Below are 19,549 nucleotides of genomic sequence, written 5' to 3'. Positions count from 1 at the left end.
AATTGCTTCTCGAACATAATTGTGCAGTTGTACCTCAAATCTCTATGACAAATATAGAAATTTAAAAAATAAATAAATAAATAAAATTTTGCATTAAACAAATAAAATAACATTAGAAGAACTAAAGTGATAAAAGTACTCAAATAAAACTACACTTAGTCGTGATATACATATGTATAACTTTTTCAATATTAGTAACAAGTACAACAACAACTAAAACAATTAATATCTGATTTTATTGATCAGCGAGGGTATATGTTAATTACTGTTAGTTGAATAGGCGTAAACATTTAATATCCAACACATCCTGTGTTAATCAGAATAATTATGCATCATAGTGGTTAATACAATTGGACATAAAACCCAAGATACACGACTGTATATTAAATACACATGCACCTATCTCTGATATATCAGAATACCATTCCTAATGCTCTGCAATCTCAAACATTAAACATTGACAACACAAGTTTTGTATCATCTTTAAGCCCCTTTAGATTAATACAGATTCATGTATTATGCATTCCCTAAATTTGACGTGTTTCTAACTTTAATGTTGTAATCATGCCTTTATTGCAAAAGAATTTCTGTGAAAAGCTCACAATTAACAGGATGTAAAATTTTTGGTTCTCTTTAATTTTTATCTAAATTATTTCCCATCCTCTTAAGGTAATAATTCTAAACTATTTACCAAGGGTAATGGTGTGAGGGTTTGGGGCATGGAATGGTATGGAATTCATTGCTGGGGCAATTGTCAAGATCAATGTATTAATTAACAGAGGCTGTAAATGCAGCCAAGCATGACCATTGCAGACAAGTCCTGTTAAGATTCTTAATTCTAATTCACATCCAACTAAAAAGGCAATCATAACAAATTAGACTGATTCTAAAGTGCATGTTCATGATGTATGTACAAAAGATTCAAATTCATCTTAGTGCAAAATTAATGATTTCATGTATACCCTACTTGTAATCATTTAGTTAATTGTTGATTGGTTATATATTAGTTATAGTTAGTTAATTGATGATTGGTTATATATTAGTTATAGTTAGTTTCATAGTTAAAGAATCAAACTTAAGGATTAGTTTGGTCTGTAATCAAAGATTTGGGGGAACATAAATTTTGGTCTGTCCGACCATCTGTCTGTCTGCAAAATCTTTTACCTTGCCCATAACTTTTGATTGATCGGAGATAAGGCTTTCATATTTCACATTGTGTATTCCTTTTGACAAGACTTTTCTTTGGGTACCAACACATTTTACCTCTTGACCTTGGACTTTGACACACTTTTGAAAAATTTTACCAAACTACAGTGCAGGAAACTAGTTTTGTTACAGCATCGATGCTGATTTGAATGCTTCCTTTGCTTGCTGATTTGAATGCTTCCTTTGCTTGCTGATTTAATGCTAGTAATCCTTATCCTGATGCTGTTTTATAATTAGGTCAATGCTACCGGAAGCAGCTACCTGCAGTAGATAATGAATTTCAGCATTGCCGTTTAAAGCAATAAAAGTGCCTTTTACAATTATTTGATCATAATATCTCACTATGTATCAATAATGTGAATACTTTGACCAATATTCTTTCTTTCTTTTTTAATTTTTTACTGAATTAAAACTCTTTGATTTTCTGATGCTAGTAGGATAACGCTGATTTTATGTAGGTCAATGCTGGTTTTATCCTATGCTTGCTGATGCTGATCCTGGTAATGCTGTTTTTTAAATGCTGATCCTGATGCTAGCTCGATCCTGATGCTACTAATGCTTATGCTGATGCTGGTTTATGTAACAAAATTAGTTCCCTGCACTGTAACCTTGACCATAACTTCTGAACTGCTAGTGCTACTGGGCTTTCCTATTTCACATTTCTATTTATTGAGACAAAACTTCCCCTTTGTTACCAACATTTTTTACCTTTTGACCTTGACCTTGGAATATTACCTAACTTCTGAAAAAAAAAAATTCAACTTTGGCAGTATCTTTTGAAGAGTACTACCTGGTGCTAGCTAGGGCTTTCATATTTCACATGTGTATTTATAGTAACATTTTTAACCATTTCCTATTTTTAAAAAAATTTCACCATGACCATAATTTCTAAATGCTTTCGTAATTTACGTGTACATTCCTTGTGACATGACCTTTCTTTGGGTATCAACATTTTTTACCTTTTGACCTTGGAATTTGACTTGTATTTAAGAAACTTTAACCTTGGCAATAAGCTGTCATATGTGGGCATCAGTGTTTCACAAACACATCTTGTTTTTAAGTCAGCAATAACTGACGAGGGGTTAGTTAGTTGTGTCATGATAGTTAACTACTAACTAACAGACAATGGGTTAATTGATCTATTAGTCAACCAGACACAAACTGATTGGTTAATATCAAAATTAATAGGTTTGATGAGGATTTAGTTTCAGATTTATGAGACATACTCGGAGTTGAAGCTCAACCAAATTTTGTCGAAGTTTATCAGCCTGATCAGCAGCGAGAGCAGCCTCTTTTTCAGCCTGTATTACCTGGCGTTCCGCTTCACTGATTTGTTCCTGAAATTTCAGCAGCAATAGTGCAACAATAATCAAAGCAAAAATAGCAAAAGAAAACATGGCTGAATTAGTGTTAACAAAATAAATTAACTTAAACTTTGGAGTGCAAATATGGGGAATGCAAACCAAACTCAGAAAACTGTTTACATGAAACAAATAAAATGGAATCAAAATTACACAACTACTAAATAGTATATATTCAACAGGTGCCAACATTCAATGGGTATTCTTTACTTTAAGTGTTGAGGATCGAGGTGTATTCTAATACATTATAGACTCCCTGCTGTTATATAATTACATGTACTAGTACTGCAACTCGGATAAAACAACGATTCCTTCACCTCAACAACATTCTAATCAACTAAATTAATGCTTAATATTGAAAACATTCTGTACCATATATTACATGATTTCATTTCATACGAAGCATTTTTTTTAATTTAAAGAAGAATTAGAAATTCAGCATTTGGACCACATTATGCCTCTGGTGTAAGCATATTAAATTCTTAATTCTTCAACGTGTCACAATATTTTTACCCCAAATACAAACACATAAAATCCCAATTACCCAAAAAATAAACACAAGTTTTATGACAAATAAATTGTGCAAATCAATTTTCGCCATCACACATCAAATCTTATTAACAGATAATAAAAAATAAATGGAATCTGAATGGTATGGTGAATTTGTCCAATTTGTACTCAAAACATCAGGGACAGTAATTATGGTGTTAATCTGAGCTAATCAAATCAAAACCTCAGGTTTAATGGTGTCAATCTGAGCCAATCAAAACCTACCTGGTATTGGATGATGTGAAAGGTCGGGGGGTCAACATTGATTGTCTGACGAAGGTCAAGATACTGAACCATTTGGACGGCCATATTGGACATTTAATACTGTATTTATCACAATGTTTATAATTATACAGTAATTGTTATTAATTACTCCTTTTAGAAGAAAATTTCCTTAAAGAAATGTCTCTAATGGTATCAGTCTTGCTGGAGTTGTCTCCCTTGATACTTATAAGAGTTATCTCTCTCAGTTGAGAGAATTCAGTTATTGCACAGTTATCACCCTTCACAAAATTTACATTTTAACAACTTCCTGCACAGCTTTTCAGACTTTTCCACTGTTGACCTGTTTGTTTATTACTGTTTCCACTGTCATTTTATATCAAACTTCATTAAAACAAGTGTACATCACTTGATCTCCTCACTTGTTGTAGAATGTCTTGTGTTCATCACTATTTAGGTCTGTGTATCATATGGAACACCAACATTCACTATAGAATATTTCTGTTACAAATTGCGATACTTTAAAAGTATCAGATACTTCACTTCAAACCTTCAATTAGTACACTCCCATGCTCCTTGAAATTTTAAACCTGATAATTTAAAGATAGATCATTAAAAATTAACATCCTGCCCATTAATACAATTACAGATACGTATCAGTTCCTTTTTTCCATTACGATGCATAAAAATCAAATTTCTCAGTACTGAATGGTAATTTGATGCTTTTTTTTATTTTTTATCAATATTAAATTTTTTTTTTTTTTTTTAAAAAAGCAAGCCTGCTTGTTCACACAAGTAATGGAGTTCTCATTCTACAAGAGAGAGGATATATGATCGCAATATTCATTTAGTAAGTCAATAGCTAACTCTTAATTACACCAAATTACATATTCATTATTAGCAAAACATTTTCTTTTAAACTCTCATCATCAGACATTCTGGTATGTACATCATTATAAAAGTCCACTGAACCTTTAAATCTTAAATTTGTAGGAAAAATGGACAGAAAATTGCCACCCTTTCACTCATACAGGTGGTCTATTCCCATACACCTCTATACACTTCACAGAAGCCAAACATGTCCCCACTTTTACTCAGTATTCAGTCTGATTAATGACCCAGTTTGTAAGATTAAAGATTAAGTCCTCCAAATCTACAGGTGAATTTATACAGAACTCTTAATCTCCACAGAACACTGGGAATTGCTGACTTTCACATTTTGATTTCTTGTTGATCAAACTTCAGATCTACAACCTCAAGTGGAGAAGATAGAACAACTTCAAAAATTGTACCTGTACCTGGCACTTATAATCAATGAACATATGATGATGTTCTTGTTTTAAAGCATATCACTCTTTGGTAGATCATTTTGGAGAAATCACACTCTAGTACTGCTGTCTGGATTATCATTAGTCACTTAGCTTTTACTGTAGTCATTCAAAGATCACGGTCTTGGAACAAAAAAACTATTCACACACTTAAGTCAATCACAAAGTGAGTAGAATTTCCTCTTAGAACTTTTCCTGTAAAAATATTGTAAACATTTGGCTACTTAAAATCCTGACCTTTAATTCCCAAAGCAATTTCAGGTCTGCAGTACGAAATCAAAACAAGAGAAGCTATTTTAAAATATTAAGACATCAGTTTGTACTATAGGCCTCCAAATGAAAATATCACTGAAGACACATGTACCATCAAGACAATACGGAAAGAAATAAATGTAAATATCTACTTCCAAATCTCAAAACACCCAGACAAATAAAATGTAAGGTACACAGACATCAAGACAATTAGGAATGAAATAAATATCTATAATTCCAAATCAACACACCCACATAAATTGAATGTAAGGAACATACACTAAGACAATCCTGAATGAAATATATCAACAGTCACAAAAGTCTAAATGTATCAGTGAACTGCTGTTTTTCTCGTTAGCAGACAGGTTAATTGGACATTTTGCACTAACAGGTGAGTACCTGTCTCTAACACTAATTAAACCTCTGGCTTTGATGGTTACATTGTCAATTAACTTTATAGACAGAGGTTTACCCACTATAACAACCGGATCTCGGTCAAATCATCGGGGTAATTTTACATAAGGACAATGATTTCTGGGTAATTTTAACACTAGGACAATGATCTCCAATAGCATGGAGAGCTTATAAGGTACCTTTCATCTTCCCTAAAACTTAATGTAAGCCAGAGATTAAATTGCTACATAAAGATACAGAGAAGCTGAAGAAGCAATAACAGAGATTGGCATCACCAAGGATATCAGAAAAATATATCTTTGAAAAATGACATGTAAAGAGTGGCTGTACTTTTATAGAGTAGGGAGTGACAAGCATTGTAATAATTAAATGAAATCTTCTTCTAAACCAGGAAAAATTACAACATGTATGAAATGGGTATCTGAGAATTAAAGTAGAATCCCAAATATATTTTCAAACTTACTGAAGTCATAATGTTGGCAGACTCATGTTTAATTAAACAAAGTCAATGAATATATGACTTACTGAATGATATAAAAACAACAACAAAATCAGATCCCAAAAGACCTATCTGTTAAAAAAAGTTAAATCCTTCTGCGAGCTATGAGGCTCATGAGGCCAATGCTTAAAGATGTACCTGGTTCAGTGGTACTAATATAAACAGATGAGAGTCACTGACTCCCCCTTGATGGCTCATCAGTCCATCACAAGTTAACCCCCAACATAAGGTGGTACCCATGGTAGCTGGGAGGACTGAAACAGATAGTGTGCCTTGTCAATGGACATAACAACAGATAGTGTGCCTTGTCAATGGACACACAACATTAAGTGCCCACAGTGGGGATTGAACCAGCGACCTTTGGGTTACTGGCCAAACACCTTTGACAACAGACCCACGTGCTCCACTTAATCACTTACTTGACACCAAGAAATCCAATATATGTTTGGTGACTGAGAAAATATAGGGAATACCCTTAAAGAAAAAGCCATAATTGTCAACTACATGTATAGCAAAGATTCTGATTCAAGCAAGACTATATAACTTGACCTAACTGAAGCCATTACTGAACACAGGTGGAAAAAAATGTTGCTTTTCTTAAGGAATCCTTTTCATTATAACCCTATATTCATTTTAAATATTTTCACCATAAGCAGGTTGCACTGTACTGAAATCCTTATGGGAGGTAAAAACAATGGGGAATCCATAAAGGTTTGTCCCTAATTGTCAGGATACAAAAATAAAAAAGTCAAGCATTTTCTACCCCCTGCCTTACTTGGAAGTCAATAAAATTCCCATTAATATCCCCTGGATTAAAAAGTTTTTGACATTTAAGTAATTAGCTACAGACATAACATTTTAAGTTCACTAAACACAATAAAATGGAATATGTCTGTCATAATATCAGATGACAATCTCTATTGTCTTATCTTGTATATTTATAGATCTAAACATTCAATTAGATTTAAAAGTCCTAAACCTCTGACTAGCACAAGAAATTCAAGCTGCTATTTACAAAAATCATATTAATTAGAGAGAATCATTCTCATTTTTGTCATTTAAATGATAAAAGTCTCAAGTTATAAGTACTAAAAATTAAAATGTCACCTGAGTGTAAATTCTAATCATTCTTTGGATGGTAATTACAAATGTGTAGGAATTATAACTGAATCATGCTTAAATTATGACATTAAAAAAATTCTCCATAAAATGTTTAATCCCCCATTAAAACATTCATCCTAACGTTTTCACTTAAATATGAGTTCTGCGTATTAAATTGGTTTTAAAAAAGCATGATTTTCTGAATCTGTTGAATCCTGCAGCTTGCTTAGATATACATATATTTACTGGGACTTCATCAATGACTCTAGGTTTACTCATACACATAAAAATTGAACTCAGACTCAAAATAAGAGAATTAAAACTCACTTAGCGACTCAATGTTTTAGTTGTGTACTCAGAACTTTATAGATGAGTATATATCTTTCTGAAAATTAAACAGTCTCTCTTTCTTTATATCACATGGCAGTTACATCTTCTAATAGTTAAAATTAATTAAATTTTTAAATTTGGAAGAGAGACATCAGCAAAAAAGTGAGCTAGCCGAAGCCTGAGACCACCATTAATGGGTATTTTAATGAATACACAGAGCAGAATTTCAGTATATCAGATTTCTGTCTCCAGGTAAGAACAGATCAGATATGAACCACTAGTGACGAGCAATTTCCACAGGTAAAAGATGAAGAAAATGAAAGTCACTTTAATTTACTCAATAACTCAGTGTTTTAGTTGTGTAATCAGAACTTTATTCATGAATACCTGTCTGAAAAACAGTCTCTCTTTATTAATTTCAAAAGGCAGCTACATCTAATAAAATAATTTCTTTAATTTGGACACCAGAATAAGGTGATCACGATCACCATTAATGGGTAATGGATAGACAAGACTTAATTTCCCGATCTCAAATCTCTGTCTCATAGAGAACTGATAAATAAGTATGAACTTCAAGTGAAGAGCAATTTCCACAAGTAAAATGAAGAAATTTAAGAAGAAAATTGTCTAAGTATACATTTAACAGTTCGTATCTATAATTGACATCATGTGATAAGAACTCTTATGTAATATTGTCTCCATTGAGGTGCAATTACGTCAAAACTTAGAAGACCACAAATATCTATCTCGAGATCCTCCAAGCATTTAAACATTGACTATCAATTACAGATAAGTTTATCAGAAATAATCTGCCATAGACTCCAAACGACACAAAATCAACAGAACTAAAAAGTCTGGGGCCTTATCAAGGCTTAAATCCAGTACTGTTATGGACACAACGAATTACACACAGATAGGGGGAGATAACTAAACTCCATTAAACTGTTTTTAATCCTTTGAGAGAGGAACAGTGTGACTTGGGTGACACGTTTAGTTATAATGTTTGTCTGTGATTAGATTAAGGCAGTCATAAACTCTCCAAGACACAGAAACAAGGGCTGGAAAATCACAAACAAGGGCTGGAAAATTACAAGTCCAAAATTTAATATGAACTAAAATCTTATAATGTAAGGAGAGAATGTGTTTACAAAAGCTAAGCCCTTATTATAAATGGCACTCAGATAATTATGCTTTCTTCCCCCCACCCCCCCACCCCCCACCCCAAAAATGCATTAATTTAAGCAAGAGAGGTAGAGGGGGGAGGGGTAGGGGGAAAAGATAGAGTGGAGAAATATATAATCTTTTGATCAATATATAACCTTTTGATCAACATATAACCTTTTGATCAAAGACCCCCACCCCACCCCTTTAAATATGATATAAATTCCACAGTCTCCCATAATAAGGTCACCAGCTCCATTACTTGTGTGATATCCAGGCAGGCATTCTACATGAAATAGAACTAAATTGATAAAACTGTTCCTAATAATTTTCTCTTTTAACTTTTAGATATACTACAACTTGCCAACTTTTATCAATTTCCTATTCTTAGATTTGGTCAATGGTGTATTTCAAATCTGCAATCCAGGTGTATATCCAATATATTTGGTCACTACGAACTTCAATTCAGCAGCTAGCAGCCAAAATGCATGGAAAATTTACAGGAAAAAAGCACCTCAATGAATTCCTCTGTGTGATTTAATCAATGGAAATTATTTTTACCTAGTAAAGGTTGAAATTTTGGCATTTCACTCGTCATTCACAGATGATTTTCACTCCCAATTCTCAGGTAAATCACAAAATTTCAACATATATAACTATTGATCAAAGATTCCCAAATGCAACATTAACAGATGTGGTAATCTTAGCTCTCCAACAATATTTTTCCACAACACAGTTATTCTTAGAAAAAAAAAGGCACAATATCCAATAAACCAGGGAGATATGTCAGATAATTTTCCCGTAGTCCTTTAGTAATCCAGTAGAGAGAGAAGAATAAAAATCTCCCGTAAAAGACGGACAAATCAATACTGAGTAGTCCTTTTTTTTTCCTAACGACGAGTAACGCTACGTCTTCATGGGCACAAGGCCTTCCCAATATCTCCAAGAGCGATTTAAATTTTGTATCAGTTTTCAATATGTTCAATTCAAATTCAATAAGTTCATTGAAAAACAGTTAAATCTGGGTTTAAAGCCATTCTTTCACCCCCTCTGTTCTTGTACCTATATATCTTTAGCTCTTTTTTCTTGTTTTCCTATGTAATTTTTTAAACGTCGAGTTCTATTGCAAGATTTCATTAGTTGTAGCTATGTAACTCAAAAATCCCGATCAGAGAGGGCTTTCAGTCTTGTATCAATATTGAAATTCACTGCAATATACCCTTTATGCTGAAAAATTACCCAATTGAAAATCCTGGGTCTATACAAACACACATTATAATCCAATCATATGTCCTATGGAAGTGGAAAATATGCTGCATGTACATTTAATTTCACCGTCCATTCAAAGAATAAATATTGAACCGCAGTATCAAAAAAAGAAAAGTAATCCATCAGCATTAAATGTAATAGTTTAGAGCCTGATAATCATGTGTGCAAGTCCTTCCGGCAAATTAATTTACGACAGAAGTTCTAAAAATGTATAGCTGTTGAATCAAACACATTAAGAGTCCATGTTGAATTAATTAACAAAATCTGTTTTCTCCAATTTTACTTGACATATTGTGAAAATTTATTTAAATCTAAAAACCACCCTTGATTCAATACTAAACAAGTGTTCCTTAAACAAACGGGGAATTAGGTCCTTCATACAAATAAAGCGTTAAGAATTTTAACGGCTAATTTAAAAGTGTTAAATCTCACACAGATCTTAGAACATGTATATATAGAAGTGAACTTTATATCAAAAGAAAATAAATCTTTAAGAGCAAATCTATGACATAACTGAAATCAAGGGTACAGGTTTTTAATCGGGCCAGCTTTACTATCCGTGTATACCTCTGTTTTATCGGGTGTACTTTTATACTTCTGAATTACATAATATGATTATAAAAAATAAGGTTTTCAAGTCATAGCTAGCTTTTGGGATTCCAGAATTATATGATCATAAAGCCAACGTTAAAATTTCTAGCGAATCAAGGAAAAAAAGTTTTTGTAGATATGTTATTGATACCTCAGCTTTTACAGGAAAATTATGATTCACTTGAACTTCTTTGAAATACAGATTATCAAATTTCTAGAAACAAATTTCTGACAAATTTTTTTCAGCGGGTAATTTACAAATTAAGTCAATAAAAAAAGCAAAATGTCTTCAATATAATTTGCAAGAATTTACACAATCTCAAAATTCAGATCTTTTGACATAACACTCATTGTATTCCACTGATCTAAATGTGAACACCACTTAGCAAAGACATTTTTAACTCTTTTTTCCCCTGTTTTAATTTGCATTCAATTTTATTCATTATCAGTTGCATCAAATTTGACGTACATAGTTTAATAGCCTTCTTGAAGCATAGCACGAGTTTCAGGACACATAAAACGTGTGTATGAGTAAGATCAAGTGCCATGTTGTCTTCATCGTTGAATCAACATTAGTCAACGACAAACAGGACAGTTAGCAAACAACGACTCCAAATCTGTATGTGTTTGGTCAATAAATCCCAACAGAGATCAACAAAAGGTTATCCAAATTTGTACAAAAATACTCCAACCTAACATTGAATAAACTTACTATAACAACTTAAAACAGATCTGGATTAAAGTGAAGTACTGAAGCAATCCACTTAAACATGCATCTCAGGATTAAGGAATAAACTACACACTTTAAAAACAGTCTAGCTTCCACCTGTAATTTGTCTTTGATTATCTAGCTAATGCTTAAATATTTTGATTAATTTTCAAATTGGTTTCATGCAATCAGTTGTAAAGTATATATTTTTCAATTTTTTTTTTTTCTTCAAATAAACACAACAGTGACTTTACTTACTTTTATATGACAAAAAAATTGAAGGGCATATAAATCTAAATCATTAGTGATGTGAAGCAAAATAAATCAATTATTAAAAAAGACTTTCCTCTGAAATATATTTCTATTCCATTACCTCTCCTTATTAAAATGAATTTAAATTGAAAAGATGGTCTTCTTATACAGACATTTTTTCACAATTATAAAGATTCAGCTCATATACTCCAAAAGCAAATACTCATCAAGTACATTAAAAAACTTCCCTGACATTATTTCAATTGGATATGATTTTATCTGTAGGTAATTTTTTTTTTAAGTATTCAATGAGAAGAAATAGTCTAAAAAACGAAATGAAATTTATACCACTTCAGGCCATTCAATACACACAAAGCTTTCCTACCCCTCGCTTAAAATTTCAAAATGCAGAAATCAGAAATTTATTATTTAAAATTCATCTCATAAAGCATTAAAACCATAAGATGCTAATTTATGTATTTTATTCAAGTTGGAACAAGAGCTGTATTTGCTAATCTGTGCCATCCGTGAAGGTAGATTTAAACAGCACGAGGCTTAATAACACACCTATAAGTAAATACTCCTTTCTTACATCTTTATATATACATATTGGAAGCTTATTGATTTAAAACGTTCACATTTTAATATATCTGCGCAGATTTAATCTCCCACGAACAAACATCTGACAATCCGGGAAACAGAGAGTGACACACGAATCTGAAGATTTTTTCAGCAAAGATTAAATGAAAATTGTTTTACTGCTAAACCATTATCACTTTATTTATTATTTATTCAGGTAGACATTATAAAACTCAACGCTCAAGGGGGACAACTCTTTGTGTGGTCTTCTAGATAAATCAGTTCATCTATCTGTCTTTCACAAATCCATGAACAAACAACTTTTTTCAGCAATGTTTTATGGAGTTGGAGTTCATTAATGAAGAAATATACTTTCACTGATGTACTACAAAGGCAGAGAAGTTTGCTGTCTGTCTGTTTTATGACTGCTATGTTCTATCTATTACAGTACACCTTTCACTATAAAGAATCACAGTTTAATCTCATTTATCTATTATTGAAAGAGCTGATAAATTCATACACAGACAATTATCAATTATTTACTATATGGCATCCACTTTTAAAACCAAACCTAACATATAAATTTGCTGACTGCATTCAAATATACATTTTTAAAAAGTCAGAGTATTGAGTTATATAAGACCTGCATTCTCTAATCAGATTACTTGACTCCTGACAATTGTATTACTAGTGTAAGAGGTTTAGAATGACTATAACACCTATACTCAATGAATGCTATTATAAATCTTGATCTCAACACCATTTTTTTCTCTGGCTTGAATTTTAGCTATAGTGGCTGAGAAAGTCAAAACCAAGTACTATAAGCATTCCATAAGTCTTTTATAGAAAAATTAAATTACTACCCAGAATACTGTTGTTAACAACACGTCTTCCCGGTCAATATAACAGAGGCCTTGTTCTGTAACAAATTACTGCTACACATCAGGCCCCTGCCTGAGACAGGACACTGGTTTATAGAATTTTCCTTCAGTAGTTACAGGTCTGAAGCATTTAAATCTATTGATCTCTAATTATTATTACCAGCACTTCAACATGTTGGTGGGATTATGAAATGTTCTACACAAAGAGAGGCTTTTGTGAAGAAAATCAGACAATTTGTGATCGATGGCAGTTTTCTGGGGTTTTCTTTAATAGGATTTTAATATAAGAGAGCTCAGGATTCAAAGGGAATTTAATCCTACAGAGATTGATCAATTCAATGCAGAGTTACTGTTCTTTACAAATTACAATTATATAGGTTTTATAATCAATCATGCAAATTAACTATGGAGAAAAAAAATACACAGAAGATGTTTCTGAAATACATTTTTTTTTTTTAAAATCTGTCCATTTCTGTAAGAATGTGACAGATGACGATAATGATCATTAATCAATGTCATAAATCAAGTAAAAAATACAAATTGTGTACAGGACAAAAACACAGACCCTGAAAATCCCAGAGGTGGGATCAGGTGCCTAGGAGGAGTAATCATCCCCTGTCAACCAGTCATACCCACCATGAGCCCTCTGCATTGTTCAGGTAGATGGAAAAAATAATAATGAATCCCCAGCAGGTGCAAATTGCATATTAAATCAATATTATTTTGAACAATACATGTAGTATAATTTCTAAACATCTAGCTGGCTGACAGAAAAATACAGAGGCATCACACTGTAAATCACTTTTTATTCAGAAGAACTTTTTTTACAACAATAATCAAATTCATGGAAATACTCTCACTTATCTATACCAAATAACAATACATGTATTACAAAGATAAGACGTCATAAAAATTTGGTGATCATCATCTACAGAAATTAAGGTGAATGCATTCAGCATGCAACAGAGCTAAAGAAATTTTGTTTCTTTTAGTATTTAATTAAGGTGCTTAGAATGTTTTACTTAAGGTATTAGAGGTGTAATACGCCATTTCCGGTAAAAATGACGGCATTTACCGAGGTGTCTGACATCGGCAGTTTTCGGAACACTGTACTTCGTAAACAAAAATGGTGTGTCGTCAAGACGGCGTAGGACGCTAACATAAAACATACACCAAAGAAAAGGAATATAACTTAGCGGAGGAGAGAATAAATATGATATTACGTAGAAAACACGTTAATATATTTTGTTAGACAAAATATGCAGTCAAAACGATGATACCTTCAAATACACACTTCATGGGTTTTTCCAACATCTAAAAATAGCACCATTTTTCGAAGAACAAAGTATACCTTTCTTCAAAACTTTGCATTCGCATCGCGATTTCTTGTGATACTCTCAATATTAGCAAACCGTTTGAGGGAAAAAAAAATGTACGTAATAGGTACATGTGCATTGCGTGCATTGTAGAAGTGACGTTCAATGTCCATACGTAAAATATCTGAGATGTTCAAAATGTATCAGTAAAAAATAGAATGTAAATATGTTTACAACATTAAAGAAAAAAATTAATATTAGATATGGGAATAAATGATTTATTCTGGGTTGGGTTAGGGTGATTTTTGCTATTTTATTTACATTAATTTATTTATTTATTTTTACATAAGTTTACTGTTTAGAAGGGGGGGGGTGAATATTTTTTATTGATATTTTTGATATACATGTGGGGAACAAATTAGTTGGGTTTTTTTTCCCTTTTGATTAGTGTTTCTGTCAGTATATATTTTAGTCTACATTGTATAGTAATGTTTTGATCTGTAAAGAACTTCATGCACATGGAAGCTGCAAAAACGTAGGTCATTTTGCAAATCTTTGTCTGGGTCAAGGTCACTGTGACGAGGTCAATCTTCTGAACAAATGAATCTGACTAAAGTGAAGTGTATTCAATATGACAATGACCTGTTTTTTATATATGTTCATCATTTCATTAATTATCACATATCCCATGACATTTACAAAAAATAATGGCTTAAATTTTTAGGGGTACATCGCTATGATACAGAATATAGATAAATATTGTGGATGGAATAAATTTTTGTTGTTGTTATATTATCACAAACACACCTTACACAAAATTGATATTGTTCTTTTATTCATCTTTCCTACAATATTTTTCTTTGACAGAATATTACAAACAGTTTTATGAAAATAATCACCAAAATTGTCACTCAAAGTAGACAAGTTCTCTCGATTACAAGTATTCATATATCATACCTGATGAATTTGAACTAAAAAGAATGCATATATGCAATCTGTACTGCTTAGTGTTGCAGATGAATACATGAAACATTCAACTGTTTGCGATTAACTAGAATAGAAGTAAAAATTACATCTGTACCTTTTGTCTATTAAAGGTGCACCAGTGGTTAGAGGGTACAGGTATGAAAATAAGTATAGAAAAATTATGTTTGGACAGAAGACCTTTGGGAAATATTGCCTGAAGTGTTGTCCATTATAACTAAACTGAATTTAGTCATATTCAAGGTCATGACCATTACACCCCTAATACCTTAACAATATCTATTGCTATAGACATCAAGTATATATCCTGGTTCATATGCTCTAAAATCACATATTTTCGTGGTGTCAAATTTTCGTGGTTAGGGAAAAATATTGGTATGGGTCCCTTCATACTATAAAAACAACAAAAAATTAACCCCCATGAAAATTAGCAATTTCACAGTAAATTGCAATTTATGACATCATTGACATCAATGGTTTTGGTTCTTGGGTGCAATTCATTTGTTATATATACTAGCTTAATGAGGAAATAAATTTAACAATTTGCATATTGTTCAATTTTATCAGTAGAATCATATATCAAGACCTGGAGAAGTTTGGATCCTTATAACCATTTTTACATTTTGTTTTTTAATTACTGTGACCCATTTCTTTATTATTTTCAGATATTTCTTGCAACAAAGATTAAAATGAAATAAACTTTTAATAAAAGTTTGTTTGTACAGTACTTCTCTTAATTTTATGATGTTGCCTTTCATTTACATGAATCAAGAAATCGTTATGACAGGATTGGTTGAAAATTGCCCAGTTTCCCAGAGAACAAGTAAAAATTTGGGAACAAATTACAATCTAACAGAACTACCAAAATTGGACAGTGAACATATGTCCTTAAGCTTTTGTCTCCTGAAGGTATATTTAAGCTAAAACCCAGAACTATCTGTTTAAAACTTGGAAGCTTAAGGTTCACTGACCCTCTGAAAAGAAAGATAACTCTTATTGGGTTAAATTACATCCATCTCTTTTGAATTGTAAAATTTTCATGTGAAAAGGTCTTTTCTGTCCTATTTTGTCCCACAATTAAAATATGTGCTGATATTGTGTAAATTTGGTTTATTTTGGAAAATTATCACTGTGAAAGCAAATTGAAGTTTTTTATGAGTGAACAATGGAATGATGAATCTTTGGTTTCACTGATACTCTGATAAGAGAGATAACTCTTAATGACTTAAAAGTCTATTATTCCTTTATAAATTTGTCAGGTTAATATGTCTTTACTGTCCAATATTGCCCTGCAAGCTATGCTACAATTGTTTGTATTTTACTTATAAAATGCATTTCTTTGGGAAAATCATAAGAGTTCAAGCAGCATTTTATATGAGTGAGCAGAGGATTTATGAACCTTAAAGTATTTTTATACAGAGAGAGAGAGAAAGGTAAATTCCCTGAATCCTATTTTATACATAATCTGGTGCTGCAGTGACAGGTTGTAATTGACCCTTTAGTGGTAAGGGTCCTGCACCCCTTCTACTACAATTTTCAATGGGAATGTTGAATTTAAAAAGTGGCAAAATATTGATTACTTGTGTTTACTGTAGAATAAATACCATTTAATTGTTGGCTAATCATCTTTTCACATTTTTGAGAACCATTATTATCTTAAGATTAAAAAGTCAATTTTCAAATGGAACTAGGTATTTTCAATGGACCTGCATGCAATGAACTCTAGGCCCTGAATGAACACTCACCATCTTGTTCCTTCTATGGAATATTGGTACAGAGGGTCGATGGCTTGTCCCTATGACCTGCTGGGGGTGTAGTTTGTCCACCATCAGGACCCGGGACAAGTCTATTATATGGACATACTCTGTGTCCACTGGTATTCCTTTGTCTGAAGAGTCACGCACAAAACTCATGTTTCACAGTGGTCAGTAAAAACTCCAATCAAGATATTGATGTTTTACATTAATTTCCTTTTGGGTGGAGGAGGCGAGGAGTTTTCAAAAGTTTAGAGACTTAACTAGTGTTGCTACTGTGGTTTCAAGAAATTATTGCAATATCCAAGGCCTTAATTTCCACATCACATAAAAAGTATAACACTATCTCAAAAATTCTCCTGTTGAATTATAAACAGTTTCATGTACTCCAGAGTCAGTGATATTTCTTAAACTGAACACCACATGAATATATTTCAGTTTTCAAATCTTTGACATGATTCCAGGATTTTCATTGATTAACAACATGCTCGTTATATACTTCTCAAAACTATAACCCAGTTTAATTAAAAATTCGCGAAATGGTACAGACAACCATAAATCCATGTTTTATTATTTTTTTAAACACATTTTTCAGTCTTTAATCTCAGAATTGGAATCACTTATGAATAATTAACTTGATTATTGACTGATCACATTTCACAGTCCCTAGTTGTACTTGTAAAGTTCAAATCTCATTTTTTTCATCAATATTTCAAAAAAAAATAAATTCTAAAAACCAAATTATTCTCCAGGCACAGGCCATTAAAATTCATCACAACATGTTTTTCTATTTATCAAGTTTAAAAGTTCTTATTTTCCTCCTCTAAAACTCCCTTAAGACTACACATGACAATTAAGTTAATCATATAGGTTTCATTTCAGTCCGTTGATTCACACATCATCAATACAAGCGGATACACAATTACAATAGCGGATCACTGATCGCCAGGAAACTAAAAATCAAATATTTGTCCAACATTAAGACACTCATAGCTAGGCCGTGCCCTTCTGAAATTTCAACAAATGTTCAAGATCCATTGTTGGTTTGAGTGGTTTCAGGCTTAGATGTCATTCAGAGTAATTAAACAGAGTTTGTCAAACTGTATTTTTTGGATAATCAATGCAGTTTGAAACTATTTATTGTGCTTTTGACGATTCTTAAATCTCTCTTTCAGATCACATCAATTACTACTGCGTAAATCTCCTTACAATAAAATTTATTGATGTTTTAAAAGTTAAAACTATTTAAAATTTCAATATCTCTTCCTAATCTATTACAGCTTGTCGGTGATACATGACTCTTAATCTATATAAAACACTGAATATAGTTTTCCTGGGTACATTCTTTCAGCAAAAAATAAAAGCTCTTCTAATTTAAGGCATCATAAAATGTTGTTTCTTGTAATCCAACCAACCCAATCCCCCCACCCCCAAGTGTCTCTTTTTTCAAAGTTTTTTTTTTTTTTTGGAAACAAAGTCATTTATTTTTAGCATTATGTGGATTACAGAAGTTATAATAAATTTTCTTAAAACTATAGATTAAGGAGTATGTGTATATTGATTACAGTGTCAGTTGCAGCTTTAGTATTGTCTATTTCACTGGTGCCCACAGATCTGGGAGAGAAGAGGAAATGTAACGCTGACAGGACCAATCTAAGAATGCTTAAAGATAATTAAAGGGTACCTGCTGACCCTGATTTTTTGTAAAACCTGTTACAAGAAACAAACATACAATTTTGTCTGGCCTAAACTAAGCAATGCTTTGTTGCACAATCAACTTCAATAAATCTACAATACATCTTTTTCTTACAGGGATCGACATTAACGGTTGTCCGATTGCCCAGGACAAGTAAAATATCAGTTCGGACAAGTGAAATTGTCGACGCACTTGTCCGATCGGGCAAGTGAATTTTTATCAAACAAATGTACATATTTATTTAGTTTACATTAATTTATAAATAAAACAATAAATTGAACACTTGATTTCCACAAATTAAAGTACCTGACTGACAATGTTTTTGCATTAAGAATTCCTTACTAGCGTTTCTGGATTATACCGTTCATTTAAAAATTTAAAAAATTATTTTATTTCATAGTAAATACGCTCTACATCTAACAAAATTTTGTTAATTTCCTATTAGGAAATTAGATTATTTATTCACGCACAGAATATAAGTACAGTGTAGCTTGATGTATCCTGCTCAAGATAAAATGTATGTTTCGTAGCAACTATCTTCCTTTAGCATTGATTCACTCTGAAAATCACGATTCACAAAAGGAATCCTATCGTAAAATATTATTAAAAAATATGAATTTTATGAAAAGGAAACGGAGGGTTATAACTGCATGGCAGTGTGTGTTAGCAGGTTAAATTTACAAGTACAATGGTATACATTTATGACAAATGCAGCAATAAAATTTTTTCAGGTAGCTCAATTTGCCAAATTGACAGTATTGTATTTGGTCACATTTTTTTTTCATCATAACGTTTACAGTAATAAATAATTTTCTTCTCAAGTTCTTTCCTAATTTTGGGTAACCAAGTTTTGCATTCGGACAAGTCAACATTTAAGATCACTTGCCCAAAGGGCAAGTGAATCTGAAAGTTAATGTCTACCCCTGCCTTACAACAAATGAAATATACAAAATATAAACTGATAATTCCTTTTTGAACAGTCAGGTAAATGCCAGCAGAATCATTTTTGCTTGGTGAATTTAGTTCCTCTTTTTTATTAAACACAGTGCAAACTATTGTTCAATTCATGCAAATACATTTGCAAGTAATATTCAA

General features: G+C 32.0%; 1 protein-coding gene across 7 annotated transcripts in view; it reads right to left on the bottom strand.

Moving 5' to 3' along the window:
• Positions 1 to 19,549, bottom strand: part of LOC133179815 (myosin-10-like) — a 63,505-nt gene that overhangs the window by 28,734 nt on the left and 15,222 nt on the right. For 6 of the 7 annotated variants that reach the window (XM_061314491.1, XM_061314485.1, XM_061314487.1 and 3 more), the window contains one exon: positions 2,433 to 2,543. The exons of the other annotated variant lie outside the window; for it this stretch is intronic. In XM_061314491.1, coding sequence (XP_061170475.1) covers positions 2,433 to 2,543 — 111 coding nt within the window. The remainder of the gene's footprint in view (positions 1 to 2,432; positions 2,544 to 19,549) is intronic. 7 annotated transcript variants of the gene reach the window in all.

This window comes from Saccostrea echinata, unplaced genomic scaffold, assembly GCF_033153115.1.
Source record: "Saccostrea echinata isolate AGI-Se365-2 ecotype Australia unplaced genomic scaffold, CSIRO_AGI_Sech_v1 ptg000005l, whole genome shotgun sequence".
NCBI lineage: Eukaryota > Metazoa > Mollusca > Bivalvia > Ostreida > Ostreidae > Saccostrea > Saccostrea echinata.
Note: the sequence above shows the minus strand (reverse complement) of the source record. Positions and strands in the feature narration are given on the sequence as shown.